Raw genomic sequence first — 24,082 nt, forward strand, 5'->3', positions numbered from 1 at the left:
AACCATTCCCACAAGTGAAACAAGAAAAATGAAGAAACACTTCTCGCCATACTCTGACATTAATTCCACAAAAAATTTAATAGTCATGCAGTAAACCAATTAGTCTCTTCAACAAGTTAAACACCATTGTGAATGGTCAATACTATAGCTGGTTCACGTAAGGTAGATTCTTGGATGACCTCTATTTTCACTAGACGTTTGTTTGGCGGCCGCTGATTGGCTGGTACCAGGAGGTAGGCAGTTCCCAGCCAATCAGCGGCCGACAAACTAACGTCTCGTGAGAATAGGGCTCATCCAAGAATCTACATCAAGTGAATCCGTTATAGGTAATAATTCGGCTCACAAAGGCCGACAGAGCTATAATGCAAAAGAGTTCCTGTCAGAAAGAAACATAATTCTTATTAACACACTTGTCAAAATAATAACAAAATAATAACAAATCTCATAAAGAGGACAGTGATACATTTCACCAAGTGCACAAAAACAGAATGATAATAATTTCTCACGAATCTCTCATGAAAAAGAAAGAGGTTTTCTGCCACTTCACACGTTATCTCAAATAGTTCGAGATGTTGAAAAGGAATTCATTACTGAAAGTTCCAACAACTCTCACCTCTGATGTCCATGATAATAGTTTCGTGTGGTTGTCACGTACCCTTCATCTTCAAGGAAAAGCTGGGAGAACAATGCCCCAAAAATGATATGATTCAGGGGAGGTAAAACGTGAAGTACGAACGAACGAGCAATTTCGTAAAACCACTCCCTATCTATACTACGTCATGGAAGTGTAACGAGTTTGTTATGCAAAACCGATTGTGTAATAACGCATCATTTATTTCATAATTCCTGATCTACACATAATAGAGTTTTCTACATTTTATATTCGCCTTGTTAGGAAGGTAATCTATTTTAAATAACACTTATCTCTCACTGGTTCCGCCCACAGAAGCAAACGCATACACGAACATAACGTTCAAGGAATTTTCCATGCTAACTTAGGTTTTGTCAATGTGACATCTGAGACAGTAGATTCTTCTTAACAAAGAACATTGACTTTTGTTTCTGCGAGAGCTAATGCTGATATCTATTATTTCAAAGAATGTCATGTTCACCACATCTGTCTATCAACTATAGTTAAAAAAAATATATATATATAACATATATAATTACACACACACACACAACAAAAATATATATATATCTATATATATATATATATATATATATATATATATATATATATATATATATATATGTGTGTGTGTGTGTGTGTGTGTGTGTGTGTGTGTGTGTTAAATATATATTTGTTTCTTTCTGACAGGAACTCTATTGAATTATCGCTCTGTCGACCTCTGTGAGCCGAATTATTACCTAGTATTGATTATTCACAATGGTGTTTAACGTGTTGAAGACTCCAATTGATTTCATTTAGGTTTGATTTCCTGACTGCCGTAGGTTAGGCAAAACTGATCATCAAGAAACATAAATTCATATGCTCATACCACTTGTTCTGGTTATGTAAATCCTATATATATCAAGCACTATTTTATATGTACTCTCTCTCTCTCTCTCTCTCTCTCCATCATGAAAAATTACAAATATGATAGAATTTGCCATTTGCCGTTCCAGAGAAGAATTCTTTAAGGTTTCCGTGAGTTAATAAGCCCTTTGAACACCCATGGGGTGGGGCAGGGTATGGGATCAGGAGCCTCGTTCCTGAATTCCTGTTCCAGTCCCGCTAAGGGGGAAAAACGCCTAAAGGGGGAATGTATGTAAACCCGACCAAGTGATGTCATTTTCAAAATAAAATACCTAATCATCAAGTGAACTGACTAACTTTACTGCTTATTTTTCCGTTCGGATTTCTAGTCTTGTAGTCAAGAAGACCACAAGGTAATGTATGTCCACTGACTGTATCCAATTACACAGGCTGTATTAGAACTCATGTGGTCCCAAATTTAATCTGTGCTTGGTAGAAAGCAAATAATAAAATAATATGAATGGAGCGTTATCATATTATTATAACCGTCGAAGAGGAGAAGTGGAAGAGAAGCAGACTAAGCAGAATTAGGGAAACAGCTACACAATATACCGGTATGCATAAAAGTGCATTTTTTTTCTTTTTTTTTTCTTTTTTTTTTGTGTACAAATGAATATTCTCTGATGCTGTAAGAAGGACTACTGTCTCGTTTTTATGAGAGAAACACTGCGTGAATTAGCAGCAATGATGATAAAAATTACAGTGATTGGTACAATACCGAACAATACTATGTGAAAAGCCAAAAAGATGAGAATCTTCTTCTGCAGACATAACTCAGCAACACGCGTCTTTGTTACCAGACGATACTAGGACGAACACATCAGCATTATCTTATGTAATGACGCAAGAAGTCGGAGGCTTCTGTGGTATAATGAAAAAGTGCTACAGGTAGTATTTCAGATTTTCCGAACACGTTGTGCCGACGCCTGGCTTAATTCTTCCTTAATCGACAGTTAGAAAACTTGTTGATTTACTTCTCTTCTGGGAAGTTTTGGAGAGAATTTGACAAATAGTCTGCTCTGCCTAAGTAAATATCTTGCAAAACAGATGTTCATAGCATCCCTTTCATTCCAGTCATCTACAAAATAAGGAACACTCGACCTTTTGGCATCTCGGAAAATAGCTAATATTATATATATATATCTGTATACATCATACATCACCTCATGCTGACCTCAATGTTTAACCTTTATGTCTAGAATCAAAATCAATTACGCATGAACAAGCAAAACAAACGTATAAAGATATTATTGCATCATTAAGGATGTTTTCCCTCTTCAGTCGTACTATTGAGGGCAAAAAAACATCCAGAATTCAGTCCACTACCCAAGATTTTTCAAGGACCGTAAAAAATTTATTCACGCACACACTCGTGATCACCTCACCTGCGACAGTCCAACATCAACCCGAGCAATGGATGCAATTACGAGCTTGTTTCTGGAAAAAGACACACAACATTAGTCAGTAAAAGCCAACTTATACAAAATACTGTCCAACTTCACAAACAAGGCTGATCACCAAATAAGATCATTTATATTATCTTTACCTAAAATTTCTTTATCAGAGAGAGAGAGAGAGAGAGAGAGAGAGAGAGAGAGAGAGAGCTGTCTTCTAATCCCAACTTATTATAAACAACGGCCTTATTTTGACTAAATCCTGCGTCTCTTTTTCAGATTCTCTAGGGCTTCACCGAGTCGAGAATCCTTCCCACAGCGATGGGGCAGTGTCTCTTCACTTATACTGCCCACCTTACAGCTCCTGTTCTATGTTCGATGAACGTACAGGCAAGAGGACCAAATGCCCTGTCACATTTTGGAGTAAATTTGGAAAGAAATGTGAAACTGTGAGTGATATAGTAATCCACTTAAAATAACATTGCAAGTGACATAAAGTAATAATTTCTTACTCCACTCATAATTTTCCTACTAAATTCATAACTGATTCTGTCAGACCTGCATCAACAGCTTTCCTAAGTGCGTGATGATAAAACTGACTTAGAATAATTCATATTGTTCTCATTTTCTCGAAGAGGGGTTTAAACTTTTAATTTTTTTTTTTTAGTTAAATTCTATGACAATATGTCGAATGATATCATGAGTCAGAGAAACGTTGAAAAACGAAGTTCACCTATCAGATGAATGAACAATTCAATAGTGTTATCTATTTAGTGTTAATTTGTTCCAGTACCGTAACCTGCAATCGCAAACTACTCTACAAATTGAAATGCAGTTGCTATCAGAGCCACAATATTTGGGTTGGGGGTGTGTACTGAGATTGTTTCTGGCCATAGCGCTCCAATAATAACGAGCCCTTCTCAAGTTTCTTGCAGGAAGTTGAATATGATGTAAGAATGAGGCTTTATCTAAATATGACAATTTCCCATACATTCAGTTACACCAGGCATTAAGAGCAAAGTTATTCCCGGAACAATGATTACAGCCCTTTAAGGTAAAATACAATGTTTATATGAAAACGTTCGCCTCATACTAATGTGGCTGTAATAGTCAATCTATGGGTGTAAGTTTATATTCAGGAACGAACCTTAGCTAACTTCAGTTCAGCTTGAAAACATCAATCTGCAAAAACAAAAAGAAAAGAGTATCTCTGTGTACCATATGAGAACCAGATCAATTTCAATAATTAAAATAATGCAGGACAGAATATTCAAAAGTGCCATATCTTTTTTTTTTCTTCAGCTATTCTACATAGATGAATTCTAAGTAACTTGATTCATTACTGCATAAGCACTCAAGATTTTGCTTTTTGTGGACATAAGTAAACATAAGTATAAATAATAATTATTATTACATAATCAATTGTTTCTCTCTTTTTCAGAGAAAGTCTTAGAATGAGAAGCGACCAGTGCAGCAGCAATGACTGCAACAAGTTCTCTACGACTAAGGAGACTTTGTTTACAGTTCAAAAACCGTAGCATATAAGGCGGCTTGTTATATATAAACTTGTGACAGAGGAAAGTTCTATTGCTATAACGAGACTCATGTATTCATTCTTAATGTTTTGAAACTTCCATCCCCTTCCAAAATTGTTTTCGGAAGATACCTAAACTAAAACTTCCTTATTTACTTATCACAGCTTGTTGCAGGATCTTATAAAATTCAAAACATTATTTTTCTTATTCAAACAACTGTTACCTAATGGTGAAAGGTGCAGTTTTATTAGCGTTTGGCTAATGCAAAGGAAACTTCTCCTCAACTGGCATATCTTTTTCAAAATAGGTGCTGATATTAACAATATTGCAAAATAGAGAAAAACCTGGCTACGCGTTTGCACAGGGGAAAATAGGAACTAAATTTTAATAATGCGCACATTTAACCTGTGTTTGGACTTTTATATAGTAGAAAACACTTAAGTACATATTTTGATACATTACATTATATATTAGAAACTGAATATTTTGCCTTTTCTGATAACGGAGTTTGCAATTTTAATGTTAGAAATACATAACCTATATCTTGATATTTTCTGCAGTTCGTATTTTTTTTTTTTTTGGTTTCCTGAAGTGTAGATTAAAACATAAGAATAATAGTTGCAAAAGATAAAACGCATGCATTTTAGGGTAATACAGAGCTCTTATATAAGGATAAATATAAATACCTATGCTTTTGCATCGTGAAGCACATGTATTTATGTTCCCAATTCCGATTGTTACTGTGTTTGTATTATATGCTATTCTTGGGTACTTATTCCTGTACAAAAATAAGAATATATAAATTTTGCATTTTTTGAGTGTTGTGATAACCAGAGTAACGTGCAATCTTTAGTCAATCCTAGCTTTAAAAGTGAAATTTCAGCTTTCATCGTAATATAAACAATGGTCAACTTAAGAATAAAACAACTACAAGTTACTGACCGTGAAAGGTTAATGAGAATACTTATTTAATAATTTTCTCCCAAAATTTTTCTTTATGAAATTCGGGTGGACTGAAGTCAGCAATGCGTAAGATTAAATATTCATTGAGATTTACCACAGCTCTCGTTAGTTTCATTGACAGATACCAGCATTTTCGTCTAGTGTCAGAAAAGCCATTTATTTACCTAACAGAGGAACTAAGGACTCTGCATATCTCTTAAAGCTAGAGGATACTTGAAGGATGCACAGGTGTAATATTTTCTTATACTTATATATAATTCTCAAGAAAATTAACGACTGATCATTATGATCTGGTAGACTTTTACTGATTCTTATATTCCTCAGTAAATTCCATTTCCATGATTTGTAATATATGTCATTACAAATGACTGTGCCATCATTATTTGATGTCAAAAAACGAAAGACTTATGTTAACTGCCTACAATTTAATGTTAATAAGCAATGAATCTTTAACATAAAAATAAATACTTCATTTAGGAAGCATTCCTATAGCAAGAATAATGAGGTCATTTTTAGGGTAGGTCGTGTGTACTCAGAGCTTCATTTGGAAAACGATGTTAGCCATTTTTATCTATTGTGCATGTACTACTATAATCGATGCATGTGTTCTTAGCTTTTAAAGTGCTTCAGAGTAAGGCCAAGTGTCAGTCATATTACCTTCCTTGTTTACTGAACGTTCGTGAAGTGCAGTCAAACCTTCAGCACACAGATGATGGTCAATATACTAAAATAAATACATTTGCAGTCCATAAATGCATTTTCGGGATAAAAGCCAACACCTGATATCACAATGCCTCGCCAGTCATTCGGTCATACACTGATATCAGCAGATGATATGTCCCTTATTTCCAAGGTCATTAAAAACGATCACTGAAATTTGGCATAGCAGAGAAGCTTCATCCTTTATCAAGAGCAAAATGATCTCCCCTACATTTCTTACGACAAATAAAACCTTTTGAAAATAGTTTTTACCTTATACGATCATATTTCCCTCGAAAAAGTGTTTTAATTCGAAACATTTCATCCGGAAACGTTTTTGGTATTTTCCTATAATCAATCTGTACAAAACGGCTGGCTCTATATAAGAAGAAAAAGAGCGAAACTACTATCAAATATACCCTCTTCCATCTTTCCAACCTAGTTTTCACAGCTGTTAAAATAGGATTTAATGTTTTCCAACACTGAAGCAACACATAATCATCACTCAATACAGAATGCTGTAATATCTGCTGCTCATGCCATGTGATACAACGAACGGATAATTTTGGAATAACAAACTGAACAATTATACAGCTCTTGAAAAAAGTATTCAAATGAGTCACCTCGAGAAAAAATCACCTTCAAATTTATTAATAATTCATCAGAAGGGGGTATCACCAGACATAAATATCATTGGCATCTTAGTTACAAGAAATTAGCAAAACCTTTTTTCTTGAATGAATTGACCTACTAATGAAAATATTTGCCTAAATTTAGTTCTGTGTCTCACACTTTTGTGGTGTAGGGGAAAGATATTCTTTTAATAAATAATGTCTGGAATAGATGGCTATTATTATCCTGGAACGCAAAATGGCCCAAGGTGTACGAATTTATGGGACAAGACAGAACATTTGAGGTTACTAATATTTTCTATAAACAAACAAAACTGCAGTTATTAAAATCATGAATAGCTCACCTGATTAACCATGAATGTCTGTGAAAAACGCAAATACTACAATATTCAACAATATTACGAGATTCACCGATTTACAACTTTGAAAAATTCGGACCTTAGGCTGAGATCGGATGAACAATATCAGCAAGCTAGAAATGCCCATTTCACTAAAATGAATGAGAAGATGATAAGATATCCATGAACCTGTAAGTCTCTTATGTAACTAGCGAGCATTCATTAACAATATGTAGATACTCACTTTAATTACTATCATAAATCTAAAACATATCTTTAATACTGAAGCTAAATTTACATTTTATAGCGATGACCACCAATTTCAAGGAAGCCTAAAAATACCATTGGATTTAAAAGCAAATACCCTTTTAACTAGTTCTGAGAGTACACGTCACTAGCTTCATTATAGCACTGAAATGTGCCACCCAAAAGTGCAAAAGTGGGGGTTCAGGCAGTATGAGCCTCATAGGGAAGGGTTTCATACAATTACAATACTTGACAGGGCTGAGGTTAACCACTCGGTATAAGTAACATTGGGTAATAAGTGTACCTGCGCCCTATCACAATTAACACTAGTTCCCAACCTTCTCACCAATTTTGATGCCGCAATGGTTTTTGGAAGAACAGCAACTCCAAATGTTTTAAAACTATGTATGTTTGCATTCAAATTATGTTGATGAGGGTAAAGTATTAATTTTATTAGTAAAAATTAACTTCACAATTTTTCAAAGAATACATTATTGTTCATCACTATCACAATGGAATAAATTACCACCATAAAGAATCTGATGGGAAACTCCAACATTATATATATTGTTATAAATCTCTCATTCCCTTATTCTGAAAAGGCCTTGCCTGAGAGAAATTATAATAAACAATCTACAGCTGATGGCTGATATTACTGAAGGGGAGAATTTACATAAAACTCTGGAACTTTAGTTTAACGGGGCTGTATTTACATTTAAATTATGTGAGCAATAATTCACACTTTGAGGGTGACAGGAACTCGAGTAGGTCCAAAAATTAATTGAAAGTGGTTGATTGCAGGTCCACTGGAACACATGGCTGGGAAATGATCCCGACACAGAGATATGATTTGCGCAAGTGGCTTGTTATTTATTCCAAGTGCCGTTTTCCAAAGGGGGTGCCAAATTTGCTCTCACAACCAGGCATGATATTTGTGTCTGCAAAGCGATTGCATTCTAGCATGCATCAGTACTAAGGCAATAGACATATGGGGAAATGTTAAACACTCTTATTATTTCACATCAAAAGTTCATTCACAGGGGCACAGAATGACTGAGAGCTTGCACAGATAGGAATACTATGTTGCTTAATTGTCTAGGGAATGTTTAGCATGAAACAACAATGTTATTTGCAGCATCAAGGGTAGCAATGGAACTGCATTACAGTAACCAAAAATAGGAACTGCAAAGCTGAGTCAATAGGGGGAAAGTCGCCTTGGGAAGAATGAAAGGAAATACAGACTAGACAAAAATCGGTAACTGACATCACCGGAAATTTATCCAATTACAGTACCTGAGCATCTGTGGTTTGTTGTCGTCTCAATTGGTGGTCGATTGGTGCACTACGTGGTTAAAGCAACACGTGGAAAGTCCCCTGGTGAAGGGAGAGCAGAGGGAAGAGTTGTGAACGCATCGCCAGTGGAAGGACTTCTGAGAGCGATGAATCATTTCCTGGTGGTTTCAACATCTCTGGTATCGTCATGGCTCCACCCTTGTAGGATTAATCTGGAGAACAACCAATCTGGATAGACAAGATGATTTAAAGAGAACGAAGGCTTCAGTTGAGAGGGGCTACTAGAGAATATATAAAATAATTTTTATAAAAGGGTGATATTTTACTTGGTTCTGCCTTAAATCTTGAACAATATATAAAGGTACTAACAGCCATATGATGAAGCAATCGATCTGAGCCCATCCGTATATATTTAAAGAACATTCTTAAGCTTTTGAAAATGTTCCCAGATAGAATTTTAAGTATAAATTTCATATTCAATAATCTCTGACTCATTTATGCCTAAATATTTGCTTAAGGCGGATGAACAGAGGTCCCAAATTTCTGACTGAGAGGTGCATAACAGTTGTTAAATGACAAAAGAGGCTCTTGGTGTGGGAAATCCATATTTCTTCTGCAAGTATTGTACTTTGATTTTTAGTAACCTGACAACCAAAGATGTGTATTACAAGAATAACATTAGAAGATCCTTCAACTCATGCAAGAGGTTTACAATTATGGTATATGACAATTACTTTAAGTTCATAATGTCATATAAATTACATTTTCTTCATACAAAATTTGCATTTCGCTCCAGAGATGTTAAGAAAATTCTAGATAATCTTGTTAGCTGGGGTGGAGAAGACCCTGATGGTTTCTTCTCTTTGTTTTTTAAAAAGGTTTCTAGCATGTTGTCTTCTGAGTTTAGTAGATTCTATGGAGTTTTATATTGACGAAGTATCTTAGCGGATTAGTACAAGCTTAATAACACAGTGCCTGTTCCATAGAGTGGCATATCTGCAAACTGCAGTAACTACAGGTCAATCTCTATTCTTCCTGTGCTCTCCAAAGTTGCTGAAAAGCTTATTTTTAAGCTAATATGCAAATAAGTTGAATCAACAATTGTTATCTGATTGTCAATATGCATATAGGAAGCAGCCATGTACTTGCGATACTCTTTTATACTTGCTATGCCATTTCCAAGGGAACCTTGATAAGGGTTTTGAGTGCAGAGTAATCCAGATAGATTTTAGTGCTGCTTTCGATTTAGTAAATCACAAGGCACTTACATATAAACTTCAGAACTTGGAGTGGGTGGATATGTTTTAGGATTACTTCAAGATTTGCTTATAAGTAGACAGCAGCAAGTTGCTGTGGATGGGATCTTCAGTGAACTATTATGTCTGGAGTTCCACAAGGGCAGTGTTCTTGGTCAATTGTTATATTTTGTGTAAACAAGTGAAATGGTTGTTGGCCTGGAAAACAAGATTGTTCAGTATGTCGACAATGCAATACTTGTGGTTGTAGCAAAGTCTTCACTTTTGAGAAATGTAGCTACCCTCAGCCTCAACAGGGACATGGACCGGATCAGGGAATGGTGTAGTCGGTGGGAGGGGTGGGGGGGGGGGGGGGGGGGGTGGGGGGAGGGGGGGGGGGGGGGGGGGGGGGGGGGGGGGGGGGGGGGGGGGGGGGGGGGGGGGGGGGGGGGGGGGGGGGGGGGGGGGGGGATGAATTGGCTGAACTCCAGTAAACACTATTGACTAGCATACTCGTACAGATTTCCCAACCCATCATCCCCTTCAGGTGGATAGAACTTTGCTGAACGAGTCAGAAGCCTTTGACTCACATTTAACTTTTGAGAAACATAATGAAAGTTTCAGCAAATGCTGCACGAAATTTAGCATTGTTCGTAAGGTCTCATATATTTATAAGAGAGATAAAATCAATGCAACCTGTTTTAGGCCATTTTAACTCCCTTTAATAGAACCTGTTCTCTGGCATGGATGTCTGCTTTTGCCAGTGATTTCTCTTCTAGATAAAGTGGTTCGTGGTGGTAGGTTTCTGTATCTTAATAGTGGTAGTTATGACTTTCACCATCGATGGATGGTCTCTTGTTTGTCACTTTTTCATAAGTTCTATTTCAAAAGAGATTTTTCACATTCACAATTGACCCTTGATCCTTTATCTATCAAGAACAACCAGATTCACTGAACAGCAGCACCAATATGCAGTAAATGTGCCCCAGTGTTGTACTTCTCAGTTCCAGAGGTCCTTTATTCCTCACACCATTAGACTGTGGAACAGCCTCCCAGAGGAAGCCGTGAAATTGGAACTTCAAAAGTTCAGGCAAAGGTGCTGCCCTAATAGTAGTCTTCTCCTTGCATTTTAATAAATTTCTATCTATTTACTAATTCATTATTTTTTCTTTCTTTTTTAATGAGCGGGATCTCTTCTTGCTGTATTTCCTTTTATCTTCTCTTACTTCTTCCTAATGAACGCCAAATTCTTTGGAAGCTTGAATTGCAAGTCAATGGCCCCTGTGGGCTTGTTCCATATGAATAGGTTTCATGTTCTGAATAATAATATAATAATAATAATAATAATAATCATAATAATTAATAATAACTCAATAATAATACTAAATAATAATAATGTGGCGCCGTGGAGGAGTGGGTTAGGTCGTCAATAGACTTAAGTCAAGTTAAGCAACATTGGGGCTGGTCAGTCGTTGGATGGGTGACCGCTCTCCTCGGCGTTGATTCCTTGGGAAAGGATCTTTACCATAATTTCCTCAGTCTACTCAGCTGTAAATGAGTACCTATCCCTGATGGGGTAGGGTCCAGCTATGGGTTAAATAGCAAAACTCAGCAATGATGGAAAGAAATGAAGGAATAAACGACAACGACGTAAATGGAACCTCTGGCAACAGAGGAGCTTTGTCCGGCAACCAGGTATTCAACCCCAATTCTGAAGGGGAAGACGGTCAGGTACTTGGAGGTCGTGACATCCAACTGATCACAACGACAGTAATCAACAGCCTGAGATTGGAGCTAGAGAGGCAAAAAGGAAGAAATGGACAAGAGAAGAAATAAGGAAATATGGAGATGCTACATCAGAAGCAACCCGACGGAGAGAGGATATAGAAGAAGATTGGTCAACATCTGGAATGAAAGGGAATAACACCCCGAAACAGAGCAGATGGCTGGCAGACCAAGTAAGGAACATAAAGAAAAAGAACTGGCTCTCCCCAACAGAAAGAGAAGAACTGGAAAGGGAAATGTCACACAACAACGAATTACACGAAGACGAACTGAGAGACGATGCCACAGAAGAACGACAGGGAGGATGAGGTATCAAACAACGACACACGAAGAAGAAACACCGACGAAGTAACAGAGAGGACGGAATGGGTAGAAAAGATTAGACAATGGATGGAGCCAGATACAGAGAGAACAAAGATCCCCTCCATGAAAGCCTACAACACCAAGAAATTAAGGGAGAAAACAAGTGAGGTCAATGAAATAATGGGCATAATACACACCACCAGTATCACAGAAACAAATAACTTGACATATGCAGGAGCAAGATTAGTAGCAGAACTGATGGGGATTCGAACACCAACACCACCAGCACAACCAACCCAACAGAAACCAAAACAGCAACCTCCCAAACCTTGGAAAAGGTGCCTGGAAAAGCAAATCATGGTGATGAGATCTGACTTGAGTAAACTGAAAGAGATGGCAGAAAAAAGGCTAAGAAGCAAGAAAACAAGGGAGGAACTCAACGAGAAATACAAAGTACAAGAGAGGGGACTAAAAAACACAATAGAAGATGTAAAACAGAGGCTTAAGGCCAAAGCACATAAGATCCAACGGTACACGAACAGGAATAAGGGATACCAACAGAACAAACTATTCGGAACCAACCAGAAAAGACTATACTAAGAGGGGAAGACAACCACCCAGAAATTCCTGAAGCTGAACCAAGTAAGAGACTCTGGGAAAACATATGGAGCAATCCGGTATCACACAACAAACATGCAACATGGCTCCAGGAAGTCAAGGAAGAAGAAACAGGGAGAATAAAACAAAGATTCACAGAGATCACGACAGACACAGTCAGACACCAAACTAAAGAAAATGCCAACTGGAAAGCCCCAGGTCCCGATGAAGTCATGGATACTGGCTCAAAAACTTCAAGGCCCTACACCCACGAATAGCAGAACAACTCCAGCATTGTATCTCAAATCACCAAGCACCCAAATGGATGACCACAAGAAGAACATCCTTAGTACAAAAAGACAAGAGTAAGGGAAATATAGCCAGTAACTACAGGCCTATCACCTGCCTACCAATAATGTGGAAGTTACTAACAGGTATCATCAGTGAAAGGCTATACAACTACCTAGAGGAGACAAACACCATCCCCCACCAACAGAAAGGCTGCAGAAGGAAGTGTAGGGGCACAAAAGACCAGCTCCTGATAGACAAAATGGTAATGAAGAACAGTAGGAGAAGGAAAACCAACCTAAGCATGGCATGGATAGACTATAAGAAAGCCTTCGACATGATACCACACACATGGCTAATAGAATGCCTGAAAATATATGGGGCAGAGGAAAACACCATCAGCTTCCTCAAAAATACAATGCGCAACTGGAATACAATACTTACAAGCTCTGGAATAAGACTAGCAGAGGTTAATATAGGAGAGGGATCTTCCAGGGCGACTCACTGTCCCCACTACTCTTCGTAGTAGCCATGATTCATGACAAAAGTACTACAGAAGATGGATGCCGGGTACCAACTCAAGAAAAGAGGCAACAGAATCAACCATCTGATGTTCATGGACGACATCAAGCTGTATGGTAAGAGCATCAAGGAAATAGATACCCTAATCCAGACTGTAAGGATTGTATCTGGGGACATCAGGATGGAGTTTGGAATAGAAAAATGCGCCTTAGTCAACATACAAAAAGGCAAAGTAACGAGAACTGAAGGGATAAAGCTACCAGGTGGGAGCAACATCAAACACATAGATGAGACAGGATACAAATACCTGGGAGTAATGGAAGGAGGGGATATAAAACACCAAGAGATGAAGGACACGATCAGGAAAGAATATATGCAGAGACTCAAGGCAATACTCAAGTCAAAACTCAACGCCGGAAATATGATAAAAGCCATAAACACATGGGGAGTGCCAGTAATCAGATACAGCGCAGGAATAGTGGAATGGACGAAGGCAGAACTCCGCAGCATAGATCAGAAAACCAGGAAACATATGACAATACACAAAGCACTACACCCAAGAGCAAATACGGACAGACTATACATAACGAAAGGAAGGAGGGAGAGGACTACTAAGTATAGAGGACTGCGTCAACATCGAAAACAGAGCACTGGGGCAATATCTGAAAACCAGTGAAGACGAGTGGCTAAAGAGTGCATGGGAAGAAGGACTAATAAAAGTAGACGAAGACCCAGAAATATACAGAGACAGGAGAAAGACAGACAGAACAGAGAACTGGCACAACAAACCAATGCACGGACAATACATGAGACAGACTAAAGAACTAGCAGCGATGATAATTGGCAATGGCTACAGAGGGGAGAGCTAAAGATCAGGCCCTAAGAACCAGATATGTTCAAAGAACGATAGACGGAAATAACATCTTCTCCCATATGTAGGAAGTGCAATACGAAAAATGAAACCATAAACCACATAGCAAGTGAATGCCCGGCCTTGCACAGAACCAGTACAAAAAGAGGCATGATTCAGTGGCAAAAGCCCTCCACTGGAGCCTGTGCAAGAAACATCAGCTACCTTGCAGTAATAAGTGGTACGAGCACCAACCTGAGGGAGTGATAGAAACGATCAGGCAAAGATCCTCTGGGACTATGGTATCAGAAACAGATAGGGTGATACGTGCAAACAGACCAGACGTGATATTGATTGACAAGGTCAAGAAGAAAGTATCACTCATTGATGTCGCAATACCATGGGACACCAGAGTTGAAGAGAAAGAAAGGGAAAAAATGGATAAATATCAAGATCTGAAAATAGAAATAAGAAGGATATGGGATATGCCAGTGGAAATCGTACCCATAATCATAGGAGCACTAGGCACGATTCCAAGATCCCTGAAAAGGAATCTAGAAAAACTAGAGGCTGAAGTAGCTCCTGGACTCATGCAGAAGAGTGTGATCTAGAAACGGCACATAGTAAGAAAAGTGATGGACTCCTAAGGAGGCAGGATGCAACCCAGAACCCCACACTATAAATACCACCCAGTCGAATTGGAGGACTGTGATAGAGTAAAAAAAAAAAAAAAAAAATAATAATAATAATAATAATAATCATAATAATAATAATAATAATAATAATAAGAATAATAATAATAAAAACAAACTAAATAGGGCCACATGTCTTCTGAGAGAGTAGGTATCTAGTACCTACAACTCAACCGAAATATGAATATAGTTTATAATTCCTAACCAAAATTGCCATTAGTGAGTAACTGGGATCTGCTCACATCCACTTTTTCCAAAATCACTGGCTAAAACAAAAACCCTCCAAAGAACTTATTCATAATATATAATTATCTATGGTATGAGAAGAGCTGCAAATTCGTGAATCATATCCATGAATAAACATTCAAAAAGGGCTTAATGGCTCTCAACTTTAAACATATATAAAACAATGGATACAACGGCTGCTGAATTTGTAATCGTAGGGGCTTCTGGTCAGATTTGATATACAGAGCTTTAAAAGACTGTTAAAGGGCCTGGTAAACTGGCATCGTAAAAGTTTCACTGTATGGTGGAGACCATGCGTTCACTGACTGATCTTCCAATCAGCCAAAAAAGTTGCCTAAAGGTAGTACACATACAAAAACCCTGTTTAGACCTGGATTTATTATAGTCATCCTGCTGAGGGGAGTTCTGTGTGAACTTGTAGGTCCCGAAAATTACTCAAAAGTTTCATAGAATTGACCACTTCAGGACTAAAAATAACTTGGGTAGGCATGCTGAATCATGGTAGCAACTTGGGAAATCAACATTTTATAAATACCCCTAATATGGCTGCCGAGGGCAAAATGTTAGACAATCATATAGCATGTAACGCTTATACAAACTGATCTAGCTCTTAATACCTATGTTTTTGGGCATGGGGAATATGATATTTTATGTTTAAATAGTCTAGACACTGCAGTAGTATAATGGATTTTAAAAATGGCTGTAAAATATACAACTTAACTTTGGTATGTCTTCTAATCTATGGTGAATAATATCTTTGTCGTTTCCTTAGGATTTTGCACATTAGATACATGCATACTAGGTACCAATCATGTGCTTTCTGTTTGAGGTAAATGGATGGTAACATAGAAGGTATTTCACTGAAGAGGAGCAGAACATCTGAAGTAGACTTTGAGAAGTGTATATTATGGCAACAAGATACACGCTGAAAATAGACAAGAACGCATTTTACAATTAGGGAAGATTAAGTGCATGAAAACAACTCAAACTTTATTTACCACATGAACAGTGACTGTTACAAGAAGTGTATTCTGAAGAAAACACTAGACAGAATTCGAGAACAGAAACTGTTACCACATACTTCAGCTGACAATACCAGTAAAGAAACTGATAATGACAATAGAAATAGGTTCACTAGATCAAAGACTAAACTACGAGAGTCCCCTAACACTGTTGACATTTACGCAGGAGAATGTGTCATATGTGGTCAGATTAAATGCAAAGGTGTTCAGAAAGTAAAGAGAATAAATCTTTCTTAAAGCCGCTATCTATTATGAAGGTGAAGTTTACAAGTGATCAACAAGACATCCAATCTGCATTAGGAGCAGACTTATTGTGTCACAAAAACTGTATCCAATCAAACATACGCAAGTATGATAGGGACACAGAATCGATTAATATCACACAAAAACATTCGCCAAAGTTGGAGATATTTCAAGAAGTAATTGCTTCTGTAAATGATTTAGTAAAAGGTGTTGGATATGCAATTAGTGTTCTGAGAAATTTTGCTAACAAGCTTGGTAGTGAGTTAGATTGTGCATTTACTAATAGAGGTTAGAATATTACTCAGTCATTACTATTGTGATGGGCTACTAATATCTTCTCCGAATGAGGCAAATAAGTCTGCAATGATGCTGAATGATACCACGCCAGTGGATATGGCTGACACGATTCGAGCAACTGATCTTATTACTAAATGTGCTAACATGATTCGTGAATCCCTATTATTAGAAGATTTTCACTTGAAAGACAAATTTTGTGATGCAAATGAACCTTGAACAGTCATGGAAAAGCATAGTAATACCTCGGGTAGTGTTGTAATCTTTAGAAGCATTGTTTCAATTTGAACCTAACCACTTTCCACAGTCTTCAGGAGGGCTGGGTGATGATGTTGAGGTAGATGAGGGTCAGTCTACTTTATCCAAGATTAAAATGAGACGAATGGTTGCTCTATACCAGATCTTATACTACAATGTGCATCATGGTAGGAACAGAACACCTCTTCATATTATGAATGCTCAAGCTATACATGAAGCATGTAAGAGCTCTACATTGATCAAAGGATTTATTTGGTTTGGCCTTACTTTCAGCTATGATGAGCTTCTCTGGTATCACAATGATATGGCGAATTTGATTGTCCAGTCAATGCATGGTAATGTTCCATTACCTAGCCATTTTGATCCCAAAATGTTCACCATTGGAGTTTTTGATAATTTTGATCACGAAGAGGCAACAGTATCAGGAATGGGAGGGAGTTACGATACAGTCAGTACTATTCCATCCAGGAAAAACCTTATGCACTGAAGATGAAACCAACATCTCTGAAACCAGTGTTATTTATGGAGCAGAGAGTTTTAAACATGAGCTTCTGTGTCAAACCTTGCGTGAATACATAAAACCAGCAAGAAAACCTGATCTGTCTCAATTAAGTACAGTCAAACAAAGCTGTGACAAATAGGTCATGCCTTCGTGGGCTGCTTTCGGTTCCCTTGTCACTAATGAGAATGTGCCAGGGAAAATAGTTGGATTCCTCCCATTACTTCCTAACCCCATTACTGACAGTACTTAAAAGCTTCCAGAATGTGTTAGGTCAACTTAATCGTAATCGCAATTACTTGTGACGAAGGTGTGTACCACACTGCAAGAGAAATAATGTTACAGCGGCCTATGGAATTCTCAAATATGGTCTTGTGCATAGGTTCATTCCATATGATTAAAGTACTGCTTGGGTGCATTGGAAAGTACTTGCATGGAGGGGGCCAGAGTCTATTTGGACCGAGTGTGGTATATTCAGAGTAAATGTAGTGGAAGCAGTTTTGAATAGCTCCAACTATGTAAGATCACTGAAGGGTATGTATCCACTTGCAGAAGCTATGGAGAGGTTTGGGTTGATGGAGTTCTTCATGACATATGGAACAGAAAGCTATCAAGAAGAATTATGACCTTTTCAGAAACTGAAAGCCACTGTGGCAGGAAAGAACTCACAAGGTAGCAAGGAGTATCTGAGAGCCTTCATAAGAACTTCTGATAAACTACAAACAGACTTTCCTCAAAGCGTGTTCAAAAATGAGAAGCAGAGAGAGTGAGACATTTAAATATTAGGACTATTTCATTCAAATAGTAAACCTGCTGAAAGACCTTGTTAGAGCCAGTCATGAAGGAAACTAGAATCTGTATCTACACCTACTTCAAAGTATTCTCTATCTGTTTGCAGTATTTGACAGAACAAACTACTTGCAATGGGGTTCAGTGTATATGGAGGACATAAGGAAACTTCCAGAGATGGCTCCAGATCTTCACCAGGCTTTTCTGGGTGGGAAATTTGTTGTGGAACGAACACAGGGTCTATTAAAAGCTGTTGGTGCAGACATGTGCCTGGAGCAAACCATCAATAGGTCACAGAAAAGTAGTTCTGGCATTATAGGCAGCTCCAGAAAAAACATTATGTAACACAGTGGGAGATGATATACCATGAGATGCTGGCAGTAAGAAACTTGCAGAGATATCTCAGTGGTTCTAGGCCTTTCAACTTTGAGTTGATTGTAAGCCATGAATTCAACAAGGCTGAAACTGGAAGGGATGAGAAGAAAGTGACAGACATCATGGCATATGTGAAGTCCAAAGAAAATCCATTTAATATACATGAGCAAACAGAACCTAAGCTACATAACATTCTTACTCAGGAGATGATGCCTGATGAGGTTAGGTCACAGCTGTTTTCTTTGAAAGACCTTGGCACAGAATAGTATATCACATTCTGAGAGGAATGTTTTGTCACCAAGAACAAGAGATTGAGTGATACTGTTCACAGAACAAACCTACAAACATTTAATTAACAGCACCAAAGGTATGAAGAAAGCACCACAAAAGAAAACAGTGAAGAAGAAGGTTAACTTTGCTCAGAAGACACTAGATATAGCTCGAGTAAGAGGCTGTAACATAAGGGATGTTTTCATCTATGACCTACTGCCAACTAATTGTCTACTAGATAAAGAAAGACTTATAACTAAACCAGTTAGAAGTTCACTGACAATCGAGCTAGAGAAGTCACTCACAGCTGAAGACTGCATTCCACTATCATAATGGGACTACAACATATATTGTGGATGTGATGGCATACAGCAGACATATTAGGACCAAGAGTCTGACAACCTTTGGTGATTTTTGTGTAACACTGTGGAATATGATCTACAATACTTGCAAAAGCCCATCACAAAACTAAACTCCAGAAGCTTTTATCACATTAAAGGACCACTATAAGAGATATTGGCCTGATCTTGTTCTAAGCAGTATGACAAGCACTGATGGCTCAAATGTACAGAAATGTCAACTTATCCAGGAAACATCAGTGAGCTACTGCCACAACTTGATCTTAACATTGAAGAGGTCGATCGTAGACTGATTACACATGAATTACAGGCAACCACAACTGGGACCTAGAGGATCTGCTTATTGTTCTCTGGATGAGATCTGGTACAGGTGACTCCACTAGGTACAGTCCTCTTCACAAACTTGCAAAGAAGATTGGGCCTCTGTGGGATGTACTGCCTGCAGTACACACTCTATCTGGCTGTGACACAACAAGTAAGTTTGGAACAAAAGCTGCAGCTTTAAAAGCTGACCCACTTGGCTTCTACAAGGATTTGGACTGAATCCCAATGATCCACTCCTTGATGTGACTATGGCAGATGCAGAGGCATATCTGGTTCAGGTTTTGAAGCCAGGATCTATTTGCAAAACAATGGATGAGATAAGGTACCAGATTTATCATCAAAGTAGAGCTGCGACAGTCGATAATCTGCCACCAACATCGACCTCCACAATGGGACATATTCGTAGAAGCTTTCATGCAGCGCACTTGCAGATGATCTGTCTCACAGGAACTTTCCTTGATCCAAAGCTGTATGGGTACGTAGAAATGGATGGCTTGCTGATGCCTGACAGCTGTATACAGATACTCCAGAAAATATCACCTTAAAGTGTAACTGTCAGGAGTGTACATCCAAAATATGTGATTGTAGACGTCAAGTTGTACAATGCTGTGTCTTTTGTAAATGTCAATCTGAAAGTTCTTAATGTATGAATCCAAATGTGCTAAGAAAAGATCAGGATAAATATAGGCATAGTTGTGTCATGGGGTGACATATAAAGGACTGTGTTATACAAACTTTTGTTACATCAGCGGTATAAGTGCCATCTAATATTTGATTATGTGCTTTTCAAATATAATTTCGAATATTCTATTTTCACTAAACTATATGTTATTATGATAATGAAGTGACATGTAAATCACTTTAGATATATCAGAGGCAGAGGAGCAATTTTCATTTTATTTTATGCATTTAACATAAGATATCAATTATTATAATATTAAGGGACAAAAATATATAGTTATGATAATAGAAAAATGAAAATTAGAATGCTCTGTTATTTACAATTACTCATTGTAACACTAAGTTATAGAAGCTGTTTAAAAGTGGAACTCTACAATATTGACCACACTTTTTTCTGTAGTATATGTTTTTTTTTTATATATATAATTTTGAACCCATTTTGAAAACTCATGTTAATTACTGCTGTATCTAGACTATTTAAACGTAAAATATCATGTTCCTCATACCTCAAAACATAAGTATTGATAGCTAGATCAGTTTGTACAAGCATTTAGATGTGTTATATAATTGTCTAACATTTTACATTTGGCAGCCGTATTAGATATATTTATAAAATGTTGATTTCCCAAGTTGCTACCATGATCCAGCATGTCTACGCAAGTTTTTTTTAGTTTTGAAGTAGTCTATTCTATGAAACTTTTGCATAATTTTGGGGACCTACAAGTTCAAACAGAATCCCCCTCAGCCACGGAGAAAATAAGATTCGTTTTGCACACCATCCTTAAAATTGGCAACAAGTCAGACCTTTAGGGGCAAGCAGCCACAAGTAGGCTGTCTGCAATGTGAAATCTTTCATAAAACTTGTGTCATATAACTATGGGCTCCCAAAGAATGTCCTGAATAAATGAAATTGAACCCTGGTAATGTATCATCAATGGGACAAGTCGTTTTTCTTCACACACCTGAAGGAAATGAAGCTCTCAGTTACACTGATCAAGTATTTAAATGTTGGAGATGCAATTAGAGCAAGACAATCAACCTTAGAAGCTGTTCTTAAAATACATTGGGAATTTCCTGATCAGGTCTGTCAATATGCAATACAGTGGAACAACTAAATAAATAAACTTTTTTTCAGCTTTAAACATAAATAAAAACAACGGACACAACAGCTGCTGAATTTTTAATCCTGAGGTCTGCTAGTCAGATTTGCTATGTAGAGCTTTAAAAGACTGATAAATGGCCTAGTAAACTGGCATCTCAAAAGTCTCATTAGATAGCGGAGACCATGTTTACAGGATGGCCTCCAATCAGCCAAAAAAAGTACCTTAATGATAATGCACATAGAAACACCCTACTTAGACCTGGATTTATCACAGGTTTGGATAGAATGGGCAGCAAGTCAGACCCCCGGGTATATGCAGTCACAAGAAGACTGTCTGCATTAAGAAGCCTTTCCTAAAATTTGTCGCATATAATTAAAGGTCCCCACAGAATCTTCCAAATTAATGACATGAAACCTTGTTAGGGTATCATCAGTGGGACAAGTTGTCCCTCTCCATGCTTGAATGAAACATGAAGTTCTCAGTTACACTGATCTGGAATCCCTAAATGTTGGAGATATGATTATAGCCTGACACTGTAGAAGAAAGTTCTTCATCGAGTTCACCTTAGAACACGAATATTCTGTATATGGTATGACACACAGGAACCTATTCCAATAAAAATAAATTAAGAGCATAGAAATTCTTAGTCTACTTATCTTTGCAAGTTCTTTACTTGACCTGTTTTCATCCTTGCCAAATTTAGATTGTTTATAATACCTTCTATTAGCAAAACTTAATCTCTTTCTGCTACCTTTAATTCAAAACCCTTATGCAACAACTTTATTAAACGGGCTTTGGAGAAGTTACATTCACGAGAGTTTTTACAACATGAGAACAAGATAAAGCTAATATTCATAGAAAACTGACTGGATCACAGAGAAACAAGGATTACAATTTTCATTCGTTCTTAGATATATCATATATTATTTATGCATCAGTGTTTTATCTGTTTTAAATCCCTTTGAAATATACGAGGAAAACGATAGAATAAGAAAGAAAATTACCTGTAACACGTTACAGAAGTCAAAGAGCTTTCAAAAACGAAACTTTAATTTCCTAAAAGTATGACATTAGGAAGGACGAAGCTTAGATGGGGAACACTGAAATTATTAAGTTTTGTGGCACAATCGCTCACCAGAGCTTCATTAAAAAATCTTTAAGGACGAATACTTTGTAAAACTTAGAGTCAAAAGAGGCTCTAGATGCCTCAGTTTACGTGGCCACTCACCAATATGATGTCTTGCAGGGGAAGATAAGAAAGTGCGACCACTAGTGGGGCAGTTATCTTTCAATGAACTTAACCCAGATCCTGGTAAAATGTCCCACTTCTAAAAATGCGATTTTGATTTTCATCTCCCTCATAACACCCGATTTGAAATTGAAATTTCTGGTATTAATTTAATTGCTATATTTTGAAACCACTCTTATTTTTACTGCAGTTAAGAAAAACAACGGACATCTCTTTTTCATTAACAAGAGGAGGACCTCAGTCTCATCTTCCAAACCCTTAGTGAAATATCCTGAGATATGGAAGTACTTTTGTCACATGCTGAATAATTCTTACTTCTCTGTCTACTGGAGAGGTGAGGTGAGTAACCAGAGAATGGTGAATGACTCATAACAACACTCTGAGGCCTTAGAGAAGTCGTCCTTCTACGGGAATGGTTAGAACTGACTCCTGAGCAAGTTTGCAAGAGAGTTAAGTGCAGAATTTCACAATTAGGTAAGAGAGGGTTATTTCTTCTACACTTCAGAATCTTAAGGGGCCTACAGACGATCATTATTACTGTCAGTAAAAATACTGACGATATTCTATTGGTGTGAACTACTGTCAGTACACCGAACACACGTCCATTACTGAGTGCTGATTGAGCCGTCAGTAATTCAGTGTAACCGTAACCGCGTCGAATGGTTGTGCCCTTGACTTTCAGGTGACATGAGAAACAAGAGAAAAGCATCCATTGCAATTATTATGACTCTTTGGCTAAAGAAAAGACGTAAACGTAGAAAGTGGGTCAGAGACTGGATTGTTAAGCGTAATACTTTTACGCCATATATATATATATATATATATATATATATATATATATATATATATATATATATAATATATATATATATATCAGAAATTCATTAAAATGCTTTAGTTAACTTATAGTTGTTGCAAATATAGCCAATCCATAGTTATGGAGTAAAATGTAATAGTTTAAACAATAAAATACAATTGCCTCTACTGTTGTTTCAATTGACTTTCTTGTCTGCACAGGCTTCGCCAAATTTTTCAAGAATAAAAGCTCATAAAAAAACCATGAGGACTGTTGATATATGTCATCGGTGCTAGCACCACTCGTTTTAGTCTCGTCGATTTTTTTCAACTTCTTCCGCAAGTTGCTTTGCAATGTATTTATCTTCTTTTTTACATCCTCTACAGTTGCGTCAGCTTTGATTGATTTATATGCCTCCAATAACTTCTCATATGCAGCCATTTTCTTGTTCCTCCTCATATAATTTTCGCTTCGAACATCCCATAACTCTGGTAATCCTTGGAAAGCTGAAATAAATTCCTGAAGGAGTAGTTTCCCTTGCTGGTCAGACATTGTACCTCTTCTGATTTCTGATAATACTGACAATACTGACAGTCCAGTGAACAAACCATCATTAATTTAAGCCCCACTCACATACTGATAGCTGAAACTGGATTTCAAGG

At 37.3% G+C, this 24,082-nt stretch overlaps 1 protein-coding gene across 1 annotated transcript in view; it reads left to right on the plus strand.

Annotated features, from left to right (window-relative positions):
• LOC135216308 (cysteine dioxygenase type 1-like) overlaps nucleotides 1-6,971 on the plus strand; it is a 61,654-nt gene extending 54,683 nt beyond the window's left edge. Inside the window, exons 4-5 of the mRNA XM_064251480.1 lie at nucleotides 3,214-3,383; nucleotides 4,376-6,971. Of these exons, the coding sequence (XP_064107550.1) occupies nucleotides 3,214-3,383; nucleotides 4,376-4,387 (182 nt within the window). The 3' untranslated portion in view covers nucleotides 4,388-6,971. The remainder of the gene's footprint in view (nucleotides 1-3,213; nucleotides 3,384-4,375) is intronic.
• Nucleotides 6,972-24,082: the final 17,111 nt, after the last annotated feature.

Source organism: Macrobrachium nipponense, chromosome 6 (genome assembly GCF_015104395.2).
Source record: "Macrobrachium nipponense isolate FS-2020 chromosome 6, ASM1510439v2, whole genome shotgun sequence".
In the NCBI taxonomy this organism is placed as follows: domain Eukaryota; kingdom Metazoa; phylum Arthropoda; class Malacostraca; order Decapoda; family Palaemonidae; genus Macrobrachium; species Macrobrachium nipponense.